The 19,081-nt window shown below is 37.4% G+C and overlaps 2 protein-coding genes across 2 annotated transcripts in view; one reads left to right on the top strand and one right to left on the bottom strand.

The window, feature by feature from the left end:
* Positions 1–6,715: 6,715 nt before the first annotated feature.
* sod3a (superoxide dismutase 3, extracellular a) lies at positions 6,716–7,466 on the bottom strand (the record flags this gene model as incomplete). The annotated part of the gene is given in 2 exon segments (XM_081349793.1): positions 6,716–7,448; positions 7,451–7,466. Coding segments are annotated over 2 exon segments (654 nt in total). The 3' UTR covers positions 6,716–6,810.
* Positions 7,467–10,608: 3,142 nt separating this feature from the next.
* Positions 10,609–19,081, top strand: part of dhx15 (DEAH (Asp-Glu-Ala-His) box helicase 15) — a 50,128-nt gene continuing 41,655 nt past the window's right edge. Inside the window, exon 1 of the mRNA XM_081359821.1 lies at positions 10,609–10,804. Within this exon, the coding sequence (XP_081215947.1) occupies positions 10,737–10,804 (68 nt within the window). The 5' untranslated portion in view covers positions 10,609–10,736. The remainder of the gene's footprint in view (positions 10,805–19,081) is intronic.

The following is a 19,081-nucleotide window of genomic DNA, read 5'->3' as shown; positions in this document are numbered from 1 at the left end:
GGTGCTCTCAACTCCGTTCAGAGCCCAGGTTATTTCTCTGTCAGCTCTTCCAACTTCAGAAGAGTTCAGTGATGTTCTCACACTCTGCCCTGTCAGAGCTTTGAGAATTTATTTAGAGCGTTCAGCCTCTTTCAGACAGTCTGAACAGCTTTTTGTTTGATTCGGGGGCCAAACCAAAGGTCTTCCCGTCACGAAGCTCACGCTGTCCAGATGGATAGTGGATGCCATTGCTCTGGCCTACACCTCACTGGGCCTTACATGTCCCATAGGTGTTAGAGCTCACTCCACGAGAGGCGTCGCCTCCTCGTGGGCCTGGTCGAGTGGTGTTCCTATCGAGGACATTTGTGCGGCGGCCGGATGGTCCGTCCCGTCCACATTTGTGAGATTTTACAACCTGGAAGTTCCTGCTCTGCAGGCACGAGTTCTCTCTATCTAAGCTCTGGCTCTGCGGACCCAGGCTAGTTTTGACATTCCTTTTGGCACATTTGTGCGATGACCAGCTAGTCTGTTTCGTCCACATCTGTGAAACGTTACAACCCAAAAGTCCCTGCTCCGCAGGTACGAATTCTCTCTGGCTAGGCCCTGGCTCTATGGATCCAGACTAGTTACGAAAATGCCTATGTAGGATGTTATGCGGCGGCCGGCTGGTCCGTTCCGTCCGCATCTTAAACCTCTATGGTACCTGCCTTATAGGCATGAGTAGTCTCTATCTAACGCTGGCTCTGTGGACCCAGACTAGTTTTTGACTCAGACACTGGTTGTCATCTTGAGTTGTGGGATTCTTAAGACTGGCCCTTGGCCCAGCTTTATCTGTTTGGATATCTAAGGGCCCGAAGATTCGGTCTCTTTATCCTAGGCTATTCTGTACTTCCTGGAGCTCTCGGTGAGTCAGATTGGCCAAAGACGACAAGCACGGCGTTTTAAATATTGTTCCCACAGCGTTTTCAACGCAGTACGAGAGAACGTTCTCGTAAGGGAACGTACTTGGTTACTTACGTAACCTCGGTTCCCTTAGAGATAAGGGAACGAGTACTGCGTTGCCTTGCCGTGCTATTGTCTCTTATGGCAGGTGTCTTTTCGCTTCAGTCGATTTAAACCTGTCAAATGGCGGATTCTCTGTGTATTTATACTCTTCTGTCACGTGCGGTTTCGCGCGCTTGACTCTGGCAGAGTGCCAAGCGCCCCGATTGGTCCGCGCTCCTCTGCTGATCCGCCATTGGTTCGTGCAGTTGCTTTGCACAAGCCAATCAGCACGCTCACGCGAGCTTCTAGCTCTCGCATGTGCTGCAGCAATGCGTTTTAAAATAAAGGCTTCAATATTCTCGAGAAAAGGAGTTTTCCCACAGCGTTTTCAACGCAGTACTCGTTCCCTTATCTCTAAGGGAACCGAGGTTACGTAAGTAACCAAGTACGATTTTCACCACAGGGGGACTTTAGCATATTAAGCTGGGATTACTGTTGTGAATTAATTCAAATTTGGCATAAGCTAATGCCAATGTTTCATGACCGGTCAAACACCTGTTGCACTTGATGCCTTTTTTATGTTATGTTAATTTGTTGTGTGTTACAACCAGGGTTATTAAATAAAACTTAAAACCATAAACATTTTCGTTAGTTTAAATAAAATTAAACATATTAAAATAACTAAAACTGATTATAATAACTGAAATATAATAATAATAACTGATGCTTCCATGGGGTTAATAACCTCAGTGAGATATGCTTTCCAGGATATTGACATGGCTTTCATTTAACATTATTTATTTAACTGTGTGGACACACTTGGACTGAATTTATGTTTTGCGTGATAGATACGGTTTCATCTAAAGGCTCAAATGCTAGACTAACATAAATTGTTCTTGCATACTACTCCTTACAAAAACAAATTTAAATGGGTAATTTATTCATTTTTAAATGGGTAACTGCACACCCTCCAGTTAGTTTTCTTAAGAAATGTACCACATACAGTAACAACTCAGAAGGCTTTAGAGTTTAGTCCTGAGCTGTGATCTGACTAATGGAAGCAGTAAATACAGTTTCGCTTATAAGTTTGTATCTCCCAATATTTTAAGGAGCAAAATGTTCCCAGCAAGTAGCCGCTGGAGTGACTCTGTCATCAGGCATGTGGAACTTACATAGGCCTACAGCTCACAGCTTTGAATACATCAACGCACAGTAAAATATTATAATTCTTTTCAGTTCACGATATCAGGCAAACACTAGAGTAATCCCAATTCAGACTTTATGCATAAACATTATTAGTTCAAGCATAGCACTGATCCTAAATTCAAATCTGTTCACTTAGCCCATGGCAGCCTCTCACAGCAGACATCGCATCTCTCTTCTGAAATTCATTGCATCCAATTATTTCAGCAGTTTTCCCTTCAAGAGCAGTGTCCCAAACAGACTTTAAGAGGAAGCGCACGGCACATTGCGTTTTATGCCCTTATTTATATTCTGTTTGATTTGTTTATGCCTTGGGAATTGAGGCAGCTTGTCTGTCGGTGGTTGTTCAGTACATAAATCATGAAACCGAGCCAGGAAAACTTCAGGATTTCAGATATTTACTAGTGAGTGGAAGTCATGTCACTTCTGGTGGCTGGTATCTGTCACTTTGAAATGTGTGTTAAACTCATCATAAAACACAAGTTGTGATAGTCTTTGCTTCCATATTGCAACATAAATCAGAGTGAAATGGCTTCTGAAAAAAAAAAAAAAGAAAGTAGGGCTGGATTTAATTTTGTCCATAAGGGGGTTGACTGGATGGTTGGATGTTTGTGGTTTGCTATTGGTTGATCAGATCTTATATGAGAGACAGGTTCTCCTGCCCTCGCAACCAGTTTTGTGTAAGATTCATAACATATATGGTGTTCTGCATGTAAGAGTTTCCATGATGAAAGCATTGTTGACTCTGATGAGGACTACACTCCAGAGACAAGTACCGCATCATCAGCTCGAGGACAGGTCCGGGGTCGAGGGCGAAGCAGAGGAGGTCGTGCAAGAGGCCGTGCAACTAGGGTCCGAGGATATTGACACACATTTTACTTCTTTGTTTATCCAAAGACTTTTTTTTCATTACCTTTTCTAGTACTGTCTTCCTTTTTTTTTGCCTTGTTTGCCTTCGCTAACTGCATATGCCGGTAATGTGAATTTTGATTGCTCTTTCTCTGTCGTTGTTTTTCTATTCCTAGGTTCCGTGCCTCTTGAATTCCTCAAATCAAACGGGTTCGCGCAAGTGGGCAGATCCTGTGGCAAAAGGGTGGTTGCCATGGTTGCGAGAGAGTGACAGTCGCCTAAGCCAATCCTTTGTTTCGTCCCGAATGGAAATAATGAGCTGTGTTTAATGCAGATTAAACGGTCTAGAGTCACTCGATTTTTATACTCTTTTTTTCAGAGTACTTACATTTTAATTATGTATTGATATGTATAGAAAGTTTAAACAAATTTGGAAAAAAGTTTTTTATAAAATTCCTACCTACCCTACCTTTAATGTAGCGGGGATGTGGACTTCCCTATTCAGAATTAGAAAAGTCGTTATTTTAAAGTGGGCAAACTAAAATAAAATTAATGTATATGTACAAGGTTAAGAAGAACATGAATATCACAAGTTTAGAAACAATTGATACTATAAAGTGACCAAACAGTTGTTGGTGATTCTTCCGATTGAAACCAAGCAGCAACCTTCCCGTCTCTCTCTTGAAACCAACATTATGAAACCAACAGGGAAGTGACTCAAACAGCAATTCCTCGACTGTCCTCTAGAGACAGGCTCCAAAAGAGAGTCAATCCCTACTTTAGGGGCGCCCTGTGGTTTGAAGCAAGGGAGATCCAAAACCCCCACCCCAAAATGTGATTTCAAGGGGGCCCACAGCAACTAGTTGCACATAGGCCCTGAATACCAAAGCTACGTCCCTGATGGCCAAAATGACTCTGAAAAGACCAAAACATAAACATGAATTGCTGGATGCCTGGAAACCATTCAAAAGCATTGAAAAAGACATTTAAAGCAGCGTTTGTAATGGCGTTTGTAATGGCAATAAATCTAGGGAATTTCAGGGTATTAAATACTGCTTTAATGTAGGACACAGACAAAGTACACTACTTAAAAAAACACTTTTCCTGGTTCAGAGCTGGTGCTTTGGGTGTCGAAAAACAAAGAACCGATTTGATACTAGGCTCTTGCGAACCAGCACCAGCACTGCCTTGGTGGAAAAGGGGTAACAAGTCAGTTTATTTGGCGAATTAAACTTGTGAGGTAACGCAGCGCTGTTTCACTTGGTCTACACTGTCACACTAAACTACATTTGAGTGTATTGAAAGTTAAGTTATTCTGTATTTGTTTGTCTGTATGAGACTAGCAGTAAGCTAGATGAACATTAAAATAACATACTGATCATATTCTAACATTTCATCATGTTGAGCTATATAACATAGATTAGTTTTATGTACATTTGCTCTCCTGTCTAAAAAAATACATGCAAGACGTCTCTGTCAAGTCAAAGTTTGTCACGGACGTGGAGCTCTCGGCATCTCCAAAACACCACACCGATATTGATCCTCATTTTAGTTCTCCTTTTGTCCCAAAGTCTGCTTGCTATGGTCCATAACGTTTGAACGAAACAACTCCATGTGGGTGCCGCTAGACGTAATGCAGTTGTCAACATCTGTCACCTTGGTTACTATGGCAGTATGAGCGGAAACCAGGGCTGCGTTCAGCCCAGACAAAACGTTGCACAACGTTTTTTAAACAGAAACGGTGATGCGTTGAACACACGTTCTGATTACCCTGTATTTTCTTTCTCATTTTTAGGAAAAACACTTAATTACCATTGTTTATTTCTATACCAAATTTAATACACTTGCAATGAAGCTAAAAATACATCATTATGTTGATATCCTATATTTTTACAATAAAACTTACGACAAACATGTCTTCTAATATCCTCAGTTGTTGCGTATACCGAGCTGCATCGAACACATTTGTAAATTACTTTCCTTGAACCCATTGTGCGAGTTCACTTTAATACCGCGTGCTTTATATACATGTTGCTGCTGATTGGACTGCAGTTCTGACACACCCACCAAACAAGAGAAAACGTATCTCAAACCCCGGTGCACGCCGTTTCCAGGAAACATGACGTTCAACCCGGAAACCGTAGCAAAACGTTGCGCACCGTTTTGAACTTGAACGTGCCCCAGGGATAACGCAGATATTACGTCATTGACAGGGGGCAGGTGAACACGGACAAGCCATTATTTAAAGGTCCCGTTCTATGCCCCTTTTCACAAGATGTAAAATAAGTCTCTGATGTCCCCAGAGTGTGTATGTGAAGTTTGAGCTCAAAATACCCAACAGATCATTTTTTACAGCATGTTTAAATTGACATTTTTTGGGGCTCAGAAAAACGAGCCGTTTCAGTGTGTCCCCTTTAAATGCAAATGAGGTGCTGCTGGACGACACAGGGGGCGGAGCTTCATGAGCTCGCGCTCAGTCTGTCAGGAAAAATTCATCTCACGGAATGATGATAATATCAGAAACTCTCTGTAACGGCGTTCATTTCGAGTCGGACAATAATGCTTACAGAGTCAGAGTGCTGTATAGAGATGAAACAGGTATGGTTTAGTAGTTTAATTACGGTTATTATAACTTATTTGTCATCTGCTTGTAGGCTATGTATCCATTATTTATTAATAGCCTACAAGTCTGCTGTCTGAATGATGATCAAACATGTAACTTACTGATGAGTTTAATAAAGTTTATTGTACACCACACAAAAGATGAAGCGTCAGTTTTACTTCAGAAAATCACCGTAAGAGCTGAGTAAACACAGTAGGCTAAGTTATAAGAAGTGCGCAAGTAGCCAGTAGAGTTGAGGGTGCTTTCCTGTGGGCGGAGGTTAGTCAAGAAACGGTTCTGGTGATGTCACTAATGCAGGATGTAGAGGGGTGTAGTCCAATCGAGCCGTTTTTTGTAGTCAACTTCTGTTAAATAAAATATCTCGCTTGGCATTGAACTTTGAGCTTTATAATTTTACAGATATTATTTATGCTCTAACAGCAACATTACACACTAACTAAAGTTTGAAACATGGAATCGCATGCAACGGGACCTTTAAAATTGGAATTTCTCTTAAATTAAAAAAAATCTTTGGGAACTTTTTGGATACTGCAAGTACACAACTGCAGGAAATATAATCACACTTTGCAAGTGATTTTTGGTTATTTTATTACAAAAATCTTACATATTGTAGCTTTAAACACCGTACAAGAAAACCAACACATTTTAAAATCATTTTTGCATTTTGATTCCTTGTTGACTGTAGGAACAAACTGTCAGAATAATATACCCATTTGTTTACATTTAGCAAGAAACCTTATAATTTAGAAAATAAAATCTTATGTCAGAGGTTATGTCTACCTTCAACAATAAGGGTGTCCTCCCTTGAGATGTAGCCACACCCTTCAGTGTCATATTGCATCAACCAAAACCATTTTATCATTTAAAGAAATCTTATCTAAAAAGATATCTTTAATTAAAGGCCATTGTCATGCTCTTAAAGTGTTAACCCACGGAGCACAGTATTCAAACCAAGCGGCCCACTTTACCTGCATTCACCCTACATTTATTTTTAAGGGTGCATTTACTATTAGAAGCTATGGCCAAAAAGCCTCTGAAAAGACCAAAAACAAAACAAAACATGGGAATGTTCAGGTTATGAAATATACTTTAATGTAGGACACCTACAAAGAATACACAAGGAAAAATCATGATTATCCTATTTGAGTCTGCCCTTCCACCATATCCGACTCTCAGCTCCCTCCTCCACATCTTTTCTTGGGGGGCACTTCAGTCTTCTGCCACAGACTTGGAGTAGTAATACCAATCACACCGCAAGCAATTCTCTGTCCAGCATTCCCACTGAGTTTACTCTCCTCATCTGAACCCATTCCCAGATCATCCTCCTTCTCATGAACCACCACCGCACGTCCCAGAATGGAATAAGGCCCAAAGAGCTTGGCGTCTGGAAGCTTCAGGAACTGCCTTATAACTCCTTGCTCGGAAGCAAAGTTGCCCAGGTCTCCAGGATGATGAGGGTGGTCAACGCCGTTTGGATTATAATGAGGACCAACAGTGATGCTGCCTTGACTGAGGTCTCCATACTGATGGATGTGCATGGCACGCTCTTGATGATCGATGGCAGGCAAACCACGGAGGTTGATTTTCACTTCTAAATCTCCATTGGGGAAGAGCTGCTTGAAGAGGATTTGCCCAAAGATCTTTGGCTGGTTACGTGGCAAATTGGGGCTAGGAGTTACTTCACAAGTGGCATAGATTGTGTTGTCAAACTCCACAACTTCCGGCTGTGGAGCTTCGGCAGGCAAACAAACTTGATTTTTGGAGAACTCTCCTCCTTGTATATGCAGCACCAGCAATATCAGAGGGAATATAGGATGATTTTCTCCATGTTGATCTTTAAAGCCTACAATGAAGAGTGGATTCAGTGAAATCACGCCGTTTGGTTTAAGTATTAATAGAATAAAAGGTCAAAGCTTTGTTGCAGGGAGCTTTGAGAGTGGAAGTTACAATAGGTAAAATAGCACAACTAGGTTAGTTTGCAAGGGAAAACCATATAAAAGAAATTGTATTTATTTTTGAATTGCTATACACTTGTGAAAAAGTAGTGAGCTTCTTTGTATTGAATGTACTTAATCTTGCAGAAAACATAACACTGATGAAATAAAAAGCCAAATATAAAATAAAATAAAAATCACATAAAAATACATGATATACAAGTTTAAGTAGAAATGATATTAAGGTATGATTAATTTGACCATAAATGCAAAGTACACATCAGTACATTCAACAGCACACTTTCAAAAGATAAATAAGTAATTTTGAAATTACACAAAGATTTGTCCTTTGTTTGACCCGTTTCAGCTAACTGCATTTAATATACATTTAAACTACAACACACATTTAAACGCATAAACATGCAAAACATTACACATACTTGTACACATGTATATTGTACATGTACAAGTATCATTTCCATAATATTAATTCTTGCAGCACGCTAAAGTGTACATACTTTTCACAAGGGCAGTTAAATAAAATACAAATATTTATATTTTTGATTAAACTTGAGCTTTTTTTGTTGTACTAAATAAAGTCAATATTTACCATAATGGAGAGAAAAAACACATGCCAAAAACATCAAAGGTACATTACCATATAACTGAAAAGTTGTCCTCAATCCGTGTGGAGCCTGAATATTGCAGTCGCAAAAATACTACAATGCTTAATCTCTGTGCAGTCCTGAACTGGGGATAAGAGAATGTTCCTTTGCAATCACACTTTTGGCTGCTTTTTTAGGAGCTCACGTGGAGCTACAAGTTAACCATGATAGTCTATTAGTCACTAATTAAGTTCACCTGTGTTTCATTTAGCTCCCTTTGTTTGCCTGTATATATATAGCACTCAGTTTATTCAGTTCTTTGTTCTGCATTGCACAATGTGTTCTCCAGTGTAGATTATCGCCATTGTTTTGTGTTTATTAAAAGAAGTACTGCTATTGATTCCTCTTCTCTTCATTTGGTGACTCATTAATTCTTAGCTAGTGTACAATTCAATGTGAGGTCCCATGCTTGACACCACTTCTCATAGCAGATATTCATCTGACATAAGTGAATAGCTGACAGTTTTTCTTTTTCAAGAAACCATTTCTATAGATGCTGATGTCCCAAACCTGACAATTTCACATGCAATTGGAATGTTATTTAATTGTCTTTGAAAGCGGAAGTAAAAATGCCCTGTATTTTCAGATTTATACAGAGAGCAGTGCAAAGTCTTGTTAACGTTAACTTTGTTTTTCCCATCACCATCAATTCCTAGTCACGACCAATGATCCAGTTGCTATTATGTAGCTTGTTAGCCATGCCTTGGTTGTGTAATTACCTGTGTCGGTGGCAATGATTGTCTTCTGCACTAGCTGATTCATTGCAGTAAATTATCATAGTCTGTAAAGGAGATGTACGAGAGCTCCTTAAATTCAGAGACTCGATTTAAGATTCTATCAAGGGACGCCAATACAGTTTTTAGGGATATACGAATATTGGATATAAAATGACCTTTTGACTAAACATTATATAAATATGATGTATTTTTATACATCTATGTTCCATCTGGTAACATTTCATCAGACATACTCAACACACGCAAATCTGTAACTGTCTTCTGCACAAAGGTAACATTGCACCAAACTTCTTCCTCTGTGTACCACAGAAAACAAACAAACAAACAAACCAAACAAAAAAACAGGTTTGGGACAACATTAGTTTGAATAAATAATGACAGAATTGCCATCACATCGAAAATTTCCTTTTAAAAAAAAGAAGTGTGCTTTTGTATACTGAATGTGCACTAGTCAAGTCACCTTTATTTATATAGCGCTTTATACATGCAGTACAGATTTTTTTTCAAGCAGCTTTACAGTGATGGCAGGACAATTATGCATTTTGACTGTTGTTCACTGAAGTCAGATCAGTGTTGATTCAGGTCCTTTGTAAAGATCATTGGTTATTAAATTTGTTCTATAAAGCAGTTCTGCAATAAAATGATGTAATCGTCCAGCTCAGTTCAATTCTCACACAACAGCGTCAGTACAGTCAGATCAATAATATTGTTGAATATAAAGTGTCCCCAACTAAGCAGGCCAGAGGCGACAGTGGCAATGAATCCAAACTCTGTCAAGTGACAGAATGGAGAAAAAAATTAAAATAAAATAAAATATACTTGTAAAATATAATGTAATTTCTATTGAACATTGTATGTCATGTATTTAAATATGTGTATGGTGAAGTTGCAATATAGTAGACTACATTTGAAATATATTAACTTTAAATGTAACAACATAAAGTCAACACATCAACATATCAAAATAAATGTAATTATTTAAAGCATGACAAAAGACAATGATTTAAAATGACATTAAAAGTTTTTGAAAGTAAGAAACAGTCATGACAGTAGTCCTACTGCTCACTTAAGTAGCCTTTTATTTCATTAATGTAATATTATCTGCAAGTATACCTTTTTTTTTTAAGAAACAATACATTCAGACAGTCCGCTCCTTAGTAGCCTACTTCTTTTTCACAAAAGTAATCAAAGTTTTCTTTCACGTTTGCTAAAGATATTTTATAGTGACACTTCTAATAAATAAATAAAAACACGTGTAGATTCATGTAGGCCTATATTGTATGAAAATAAAATAATTGGCTGCTTTTTTAATGTAAATTATGTAATTTATATGTAAAGTTCTACAGATAGCTAGGGTGAGTGAAGAAAATCCAAGGACACAAACTCTGCAGAGCCCCGTCCGGTGAAAGCAGGAACTGCAGCTCTGAGAGGGGGCGGTCGTCTTATTTGGCGCTAGATATAATATCCTCCGGGTCCTTCATGAAGATCATCCACAAAGTACATAATTTAGCATACTTCTCTTTTAATATTTGGCCAAAATACACTGAGAACTGCAATGAATAAAAGGCATAAACATAGGCGGATGGTGTGTTTATCCTCAGTGCACTTGAAACAATAATGATGAGGTAAGTACTTCCGGTCGCCATCTTGTCTTTTAGCCGTATGTATGTATGTGTGTGATAGAGAGAGAGAGAGCAGCGGCTGCGGTGGAGTAACCGACAAACTCTTTCCTCTTTTACCTTATTAATCTTTATATTACAAGATGTCAAAACGGCATCGGTTGGATTTAGGCGATGATTATTCGTCGAGCAAGAAGAGATCTTCTGACGGGTATGTTGAGCTTGAGGAGGGTTTTATCTGTCCGCTGAGGAGGGAAAGAGCTGCTAGGTTGCACTAGCATGCTCACACTTGTGCTGGTGTGGCTTTATAATAGCAAGTACTCTTGACATCGTTGCTAATAAACAATATACATAAAATGCACAGCTGATACCCACAGAGGTTATTGTAACACTCAGGAATGCGGGTTGTTTGCGCAGTTGCGCGCGAGTCTTTGTGACTAGTGCCGATAGCACGTGTGCTCACTACTGCATGGGTCTGCTCGCGCGTGCACAACAAGCAGGTTGACGTACAACACACACTATTTACGTTTCACCTGCTTTCTTCATTTGTTACTTTCTAGTTCTGGCTCGGTGTGTAAAGAAGCAGACATGAAACCTGTGTGGAGATATACACAAAGATGTGTTTTGAAGAAGGCCGCTTAACGAACACTAGACTAGTGTAATATGTTGTGTAATCCTGACTTTGCCGGTGTCGGAATGTAAGTTAGCTCACTTAGCTCTGAAACTATCCGCAAAGAAACTAAAACTGACTAGAAAAAGTAAATTGGAAATAAATAGTGGGGGTGTGAGTGTTAATTCTAGGGTTTATGTTAATAAGCCGATTTGTGGTTGCCCACGGTTAAAAGCGCGGCCTACTATTTCACTTCGGATCATTTGTAGTTGTGGTGGCATTTTTTGTGTGTTTAATGATCTTATTAAATGCATTTTTAAAAAAATATTTTTTTTCTCTTAATTTTAAGTGATTGCTCGTAGTAATACGCGAGTAGCGTTGTCCAAATCTTAAACGAATCGTTCATATGTGTCGGAATAGCAAATCGGTTAGGTCGTCAACTTGTTGAACCGGTGAGTGAAGTGAACAGTGAATCGATGATTTTATTCTTGATTGTAAAATACATTTCTTAATTTCTAATTTGATTGTCATTCATAATGTTTTTTTGGGGAGATTTTAGTCCTTGTCTTCATTAAATGCATTAATATGGATGGGTAAACAATTATCGTTTCTTTTTGTTATAAAAAAAAATGTAAATGGGAACAAATTAAAGAGCATAATTAGCCTAACATTATTTTATATTCTGAAATGTAAAATAAACATCTTTAGCAAAAGAAACATCAGTGTTTAAAAACAAAACTAATATAAAACATCTGTAAATGCAGTGTCAGTGTGCAGGCAATTTGTGTTTTATGTACATACGATACAATAAGAAAAAAGTACAAACTAATGCTCAAATAAATAGGCCTACAATAATAAAACGTATATTAAATACAGTTATTGAATTACAGGAAGGTCTGTATAACATTACTGTTCAGATGAGTAATATGACCTACCTAGGGTACAAAAAATAAAAATAATCTAAAGGAATCAAATGTAATATAGCACTACATAGTTTTCACTGTATAAATTGATAGATTAATGATTATTAAAGTGATTCATTCAAGAGTAGTGCTGGGCGGTATGACCAAAAAAATTATATCACGGTATTTTTCCAAATTAAACCGGTTTCACGGTATATGACAGTATTTTTTTTTTCATGTAGGGCTGGGCGATATGGCCAAAAAAAAATGTATCACGATAATTGTTTTATATCAGTTGATATCGATAATTATCATGATAAATGTCAAATCTTTATTTCTTTCAAGTTTAAAGGCAGATTTTTGCTCCTAAGTGAAAGTTGTTGAAACCAGAGCGTTAATTGCGGTTTTAAACTAGCCTACTCTTTATTGTCAGAACATATCTTAACAAAAACTTGCCAAACAGGTGAACATTTGACAAATCTGAGGTAGAATATTTAAACATTTGTCATTTTTTCTTAAAATACATTTTATTGGAAAATGAATTTCTTAGTTTCTGCATGTGCTAATGGGGGATATTGTTTCAAGTCTTGAAACAGGTTTGTGTTGCCTGACTTTGATGGCACGTATCTTCAGCACAGTTTGCAGTGCAGGCTGCAATATTAATTACATGTTTTGTCTCAACGCATATTTGACAGTGAATTGACAGTAGTATTAGCTTGAGTTAGGATGCAGATTTACTATGTTAAATTTATGTTCATTAACAAAAACAGTAACATCTGTTAAAAAACGTTTTTATTTGGTAAAATGTAATATTCTGACTGTTTGAGTTTTATTAAACTTAAAGGAGTAGTTCACTTTAAAATGCAAATTCTGTCATCATATACTCACCCTCATGTTGTTTCAAACCTGTATGAATTTCTTTCTTCTGCTGAACAGAAAGGAAGATATTTAGAAGAATATCAGTAACCAGGCAGTTTCTGGGTCCCATTGACTTCCATAGTAGGAAAAAAATATACTATGGAAGTCAATGGGTGTACTATACAATACAATGTTGTATTCATTTTCCCTCTAATTATTGGCAATCATTTTTCATTCATTAATTTTTTTTTTTTTACTCTGGATAAATTAATAAAGCAGTAGTGATAAGTCACGATTTTTGATTAGCCTAGTTGATTTAATTATAGAATATCAAAAAGGTTGTGCTGTGCGATTGTCTAAAAAATCCCCATTTTTTTGGTGCTGATGCTGTGGTGATGCATTAATAGGGCCCTATAAAATCCGTTTTATTTTTTCCCAAATTCCGTTTCTTCCGTTTTAATTTATGCAAATTCCGTTTTTTCCGTTTTAATTTATACTTTTAACTAACATGAACCACGAGCAATACATTTGTTACTGTATTTATTAATCTTTGTTAATCTTAGTTAACCCTAACCTTGTATTTTTATTATGTTACTTCACACAGTACATTAAGCTAACTAATGTTAAATAAAATAATGTAGGCTACTAAATGGTGAAATTAACATTAATAAAGATTAATAAATGCTGTAGAAGTGCAGTTTATTAATAGTTAATGTTAACTGATCTAGTTAACTAGAGTTTAATAAATGGAACCTTATTGTAAAGTGTTACCGATTTTATTACCGAACCGATTCAGTGTTGGACAGATCAGTTGTTTTAAAGGTGCCCTAGAATGTGAAATTGAATTTATCTTGGCATAGTTAAATAACAAGAGTTCAGTACATGGACATGACATACAGTGAGTCTCAAACACCATAGTTTTCTCTTTCTTATTTAAATCTCGTTTTTGAAAAACACCCCTGAAAAACAAGCGAATCTCCACATAACACCAACTGTGACGCAACAGTTGGGATCATTAATATGTACGCCTCTAAATATTTGCATAAGCCAGCCCATGCTCAGTGCCAGGCGAAACTGCACAGCCGAATCATCGGAAGTTCTGCAGGTGAAGAAACAAGCGAGGATCATAGAGAAAATGGCAGATCTATCTATAATCTATCTATAATCGGATACCGCTACAGTTTAATTCGAAGTTGTTAGTTGCTCTGCCCATTTCACCGCGGACTGTTTTTCTAACCTGGAACAATATCAAGCAGCCAGGCTTCTCTCGGCGTCTCAAACGGACGAAGGGGGCAATTTCAACTAACGTTATATTCCCGCAAGCGGTAAGTAGTGATTTTATTAACGATAATTTACACTGTGTTATCTAGATCCAGCGCGATATTGTTTTTTCCTCGAGAGACATCGTGGCTTGCAGACGAGCGAACGAAGCATGGCAGTTGTTCAGTGTTTGGATGTAACTACAAATGAACACAAAAATATTTGTTTAGCTCCTTCATCCGAGCCTCTGGAGAACCAGTGGGTTATGTGAATTTCTGATGTGTAATTGTTCAAGTCCAGACAGATAATCTTTCTCTCAAAGTCGTTCAACACTGTTTATGCATCAGTAAATCGCGTTGCAGTGATAAGATCTTCATTCACGCGATCAACAGGCTGTCATCTGCTCAATGCTGGAATAGATCTAAATACTTAAAAAACTTATCATGATTCGTTAATCCCGATAGCTGTAATAGTAAAAACGTATAATCGTTGTAATAGTAAATGTTTTCCAGATAGCTCTACATGTAATGCCAGATATTTCATATGCAAGCATGTCAGCCAATCACAGCAGTGGGCGTTTACACTGAAGTCTCACAGCAGACCCTTCAAACAGAGTGTCCAGATCAGGGTATGAAATCAGGCTAGGAAATATGCCTTTTATTTCTAAATTATAACAAATTTTGATCTAATAAACATACTAACATTATAAGGGCACCCCAGGAAACATTATAAAATAATAAAATAATCCATTCTACGGCACCTTTAACCATTCATTAAAGTGAATCGGTTCAAAGGAGTCATTAGTTCGCGAATCGGACGTATCATTCATTAGCAGACTTGTACGTGTTGTGTGATTATCCTGGCAGTTAGGACATCGCACAAGATTTGTCAACACAGAAAACATTTCATCATTGGTTAGGTTTAGTTTATTGAAAGTGTTTTTTATGTCAGCTGAATGGGCGGAACGCTTTTCAGAGAAGGCAAGGTAAAAAAGGTTTTTTTTGTACAATTCACACCCAGCGGTAGCCTAATTCAGGAAAATAATATCCGAATGCTCCATGTGAAACTTCGTTCTTCTGATCTTTTACCATTGTGTCAATTCTCAATTGATTTTGATTAATAAGCGCGAGGGAGTGAGGAGAGAGAGCAAGACAGTTTTAAGACGCGCGCGCGCGACCGGGCCTCTCTCTCTGCTCGTTCTTTCAGTAATATGTGATTTTCCTCAGACATACGTTTTTCTCCCACACAAAAACAGAATTTTATTACAAATATGTAAAATTCCGCGAAATTCCGCGTTGACACTAGATTCCGCGTTAATTTGCCAATTCCGCGATTCCGTCCGCGTTTCCGTGATCGCGGAAATTATAGGGCCCTACATTAATGTAACCGGAGGGTGACGCTGCCAATAACACACCTAAAAGCTGTCACAAAGAACCGGCAAAAGTAATGATTATGAATGTTTCAAGTATAGCAAGGAGAGGGGATATTTTAATTGTTTATTAATAAACTAGTTTTCTGTGTCAGTGTCGGCTGCAATAGTGACCGCAGCAGTGAACGTGCCTATAGAGAGATGCACATTTAATACGGATTACATAAGCAGAGAGTAGCCTAGTCGGTTTCTTTTTCGTTTTGAATTGTTTTGTTTAAAATTAGACATTTCTAATTTCTATATTTATATCTATATTTCTCGTGTCTGTGAGGCATCTTATATGCTGAGTTTTGGTTAATTTATGAAACAAGCTCCAGTTCATGTGCAATGTAGTCGCGCCGGCGCCTCCATGTCTTGATTACATTGTCTGCTATATCTGTTTATTTATTGAATGCAGGCAATTTGTTGATGAAATAATGATTAAAATTAAATTATAAATTGTTTATATAGATACAATTTATACACAACGAAATTCACTTTAAAGAAATGCTTTCTACAAAACAAAACTTAATGAAGTGGTCAAAATCATGTCTGACCCACATGTCTCCCGAATCCCGATATATTGCGGCATCTTGCAACACATTGTGAATGGATAAAAATAACAAAAAAAGAGGATGTGAATAAGCCCATTAATGGCATGTTTGAGTCATGCTGTTAACAAACTCTTTTATTTCCTTTTTCCATATTGTGAATAATAAATTACTCTATGGAGCCTAACTTATTGTAATTATTTGACATTAGGGCTGGGTATTGACACAGATTTCACAATTCGATTCGATTTCGATTCACAAGCTTGCGATTCGATTTCGATTACGATTCGATTCGATTCAATATTGATTATTTTGGATATCAGGTACAATACACTGCAAATTTTCTCAAGGAAAACTGGAAAAAAAGGGGAAAAAATATTGTAAACTATGGGAGTCAGTTGTAGCCTATAGGCTTCATCAGCCTACTATAATATTGAAGGTAAAAATGAACTGATTTGTATACAAACACTTTTATTTTAATAATAATAAAGTTATTTGAAATTATATACAAATTGAAATGGTGGCTGTCATAAAAACAATCCAGATTTATTCAAACATGCATTAAATATTGAAGAACATTAAAAAATATAATGAATATGTAATATGGTGCATATATTTAACAAAATTCTCCTTTTTAAAATTTTTCTAGCTGACTAACTGTTTATGGGATATGTTTTTTCTGAGGTAAATGTGACGTTACATGACATTGTTTACTAACGTCTTTCCACGGTTGAAACACTGATTGAGCGATTCCATGTGACATGATACGGACTTCGATAAGTTGTACTCTACCTTTTAACACACTTTCAGATGCTCAGGCCATCCTTAAAAATATTCTTGTTTGCCGTAACCCGACCGACCCTGTCAATTTAGTACCGACCCAATTATTTATTTATTTCCCCTTTTAGTCCGACCGACTTGCCGGTTGTAAACTTGCGTTAAGACCGACCAATTTTTTTTTAACTCTTCAAACAACTAATACAAATGCAATAAAATAATATTAGTTATTAAGTATTGTGAATATAAATTGCTTAGACATACATACAAACATAAGCTACGTTCTTTCTTTTAAATAAAAACTCGTGGCGCGTCATTATGTTTACACCAGGTTTACGCATGTCACACTACGGCCTGCAGGCTAAGATCGCTCCGTTTCATTCACTGTCAATGGTTCGCGCTTGGTAATGATGGCTGCGGCTTTACTCTAAAGATTATTTCATTTTTATATGTTGTTGAATATGGTTTATTAAAAAATAAACATGTGAAAGCGTGTTATATAGGCTACATGTCATGTTTTAGTCAGTAATGACGACGCTACTGCAACACGCATCGCCGCAGATGAGAAGCTAAGCATCAACGTGCTATCGCAAATCAAAGTGAAAGTAAGTCGCAGACGCTTAACACACGATCATCTTTATTAAATGTAAAGAAACGAAATGATCTTACCAGGGCTGTTTCCGCTTTCTCTTATTGCGGGCTTTGATTCAGAAATTTTAGCTGTTGACCAATAAAATAATAACTGTTGCTTTCGGTGCACTGCATTAAATCTGCATATAGCGGGAATTGAAGATCGGTTATATCCGCAAAAAAACAACAACACACATCTATGTAACCAGGTGTAAATAATTGAATCGTTTTGATCAATCAGATTGCAATCCGATCTGAGAAAACGCAAAGTGGCCTGGTGTAAACAGCCCCTAGACATCGGTGAAAAATGTTCTCTCAAGACCCCCCCCCACCCCGATTTTTTTTTTTATTATTAAAAAAATATACTTTTTTATATTATTTTTTATATATATAAAAAAATAAAGACCTACCTACCGACCCTTTTTTTCTTTTTTTTTGCTGTTACTGCAAACCAAAATATTTTTAAGGATGGCCCCATTCATGTTTATTTCGCGCTGTAACTGGTATTATTAAGGCGGAAGAGAAGGTCATGTGCGCTCCGCGCTGCTGCTTCTCTAGAGCTGAGCTGCGTCAGAGCGATCTCAGGCCACAGCGCCAAAATGGTAATTATGTTTTTGAATTTCGTAAGAAAATGGACGTAATTTGAAATCTGAGACTTTGTTTCATATCAATAACAAAGCACAAAGATTATTGAGATTTATTGGATGGGATGCACGCAACAATGTTCCATTAATTCATCAACTGAAAACAGGATGACTAATCGATTATTGGGATTTAAGAATCGATATCATTTCGTAAAAATGAGAATCGATTAAAATCGAGAAATCGATATTTTTTACCCAGCCCTATTTGACATAGTCTACTTTTACACTTAGAATTATTCCTTGGGATCCTCACGTAGGCTACTAAATGGAATTTTTAAAAAATGGTTTGCGTGCTGGAGGTAGGCTATTACGTCGAGTGAGCTAGCTGGTGAGAGAAAATGGTAAAGAGTCTGGAGAGTTGACAGCGAAAATAGGGCATACAAAGAAGAATGGAAAGACAACCGTTCATCCTATCTAGTTCTGTAAATGCAAAGCCGGTGTGTCTTATCTGCAATGAAGTTGTTGCCGTTCGCAAAGAATATAAGATTAGACATTTCTTGACGGCTATTTTAGAGGTGTGTCTAGCGATCCACAGACTCTTTTGAATGTCTTTCAGAACTTTTCAAATGAAAAGCTCTCAATTAATCTCAAAATAAAACATTGCTGCAAAAACGTTCTCGTACTTTTATTTTGAAGGCAAAATCACTAAAGACGAACTAAGGAACAGTTCACAATCACTTCTTCAGACGAAGACTTCACAATCACTTCTTCTTCTTCTTCTGTCATGACGGATTTATTTCAGAACCAGCCGCGATCAAAATAATCTGGCTGTGGGCTGCCGGCCTCTGCTCTACAGAAGTGTTTTTTGTTATACTGGTTGAAAGTCTCCTCACATCCTGATAGAAATC

Source organism: Scardinius erythrophthalmus, assembly GCF_964197995.2.
Source record: "Scardinius erythrophthalmus genome assembly, chromosome: 2".
NCBI lineage: Eukaryota > Metazoa > Chordata > Actinopteri > Cypriniformes > Leuciscidae > Scardinius > Scardinius erythrophthalmus.
The sequence above is the reverse complement of the archived record's forward strand: the minus strand, read 5'-3'. Positions and strand labels throughout refer to the sequence as shown.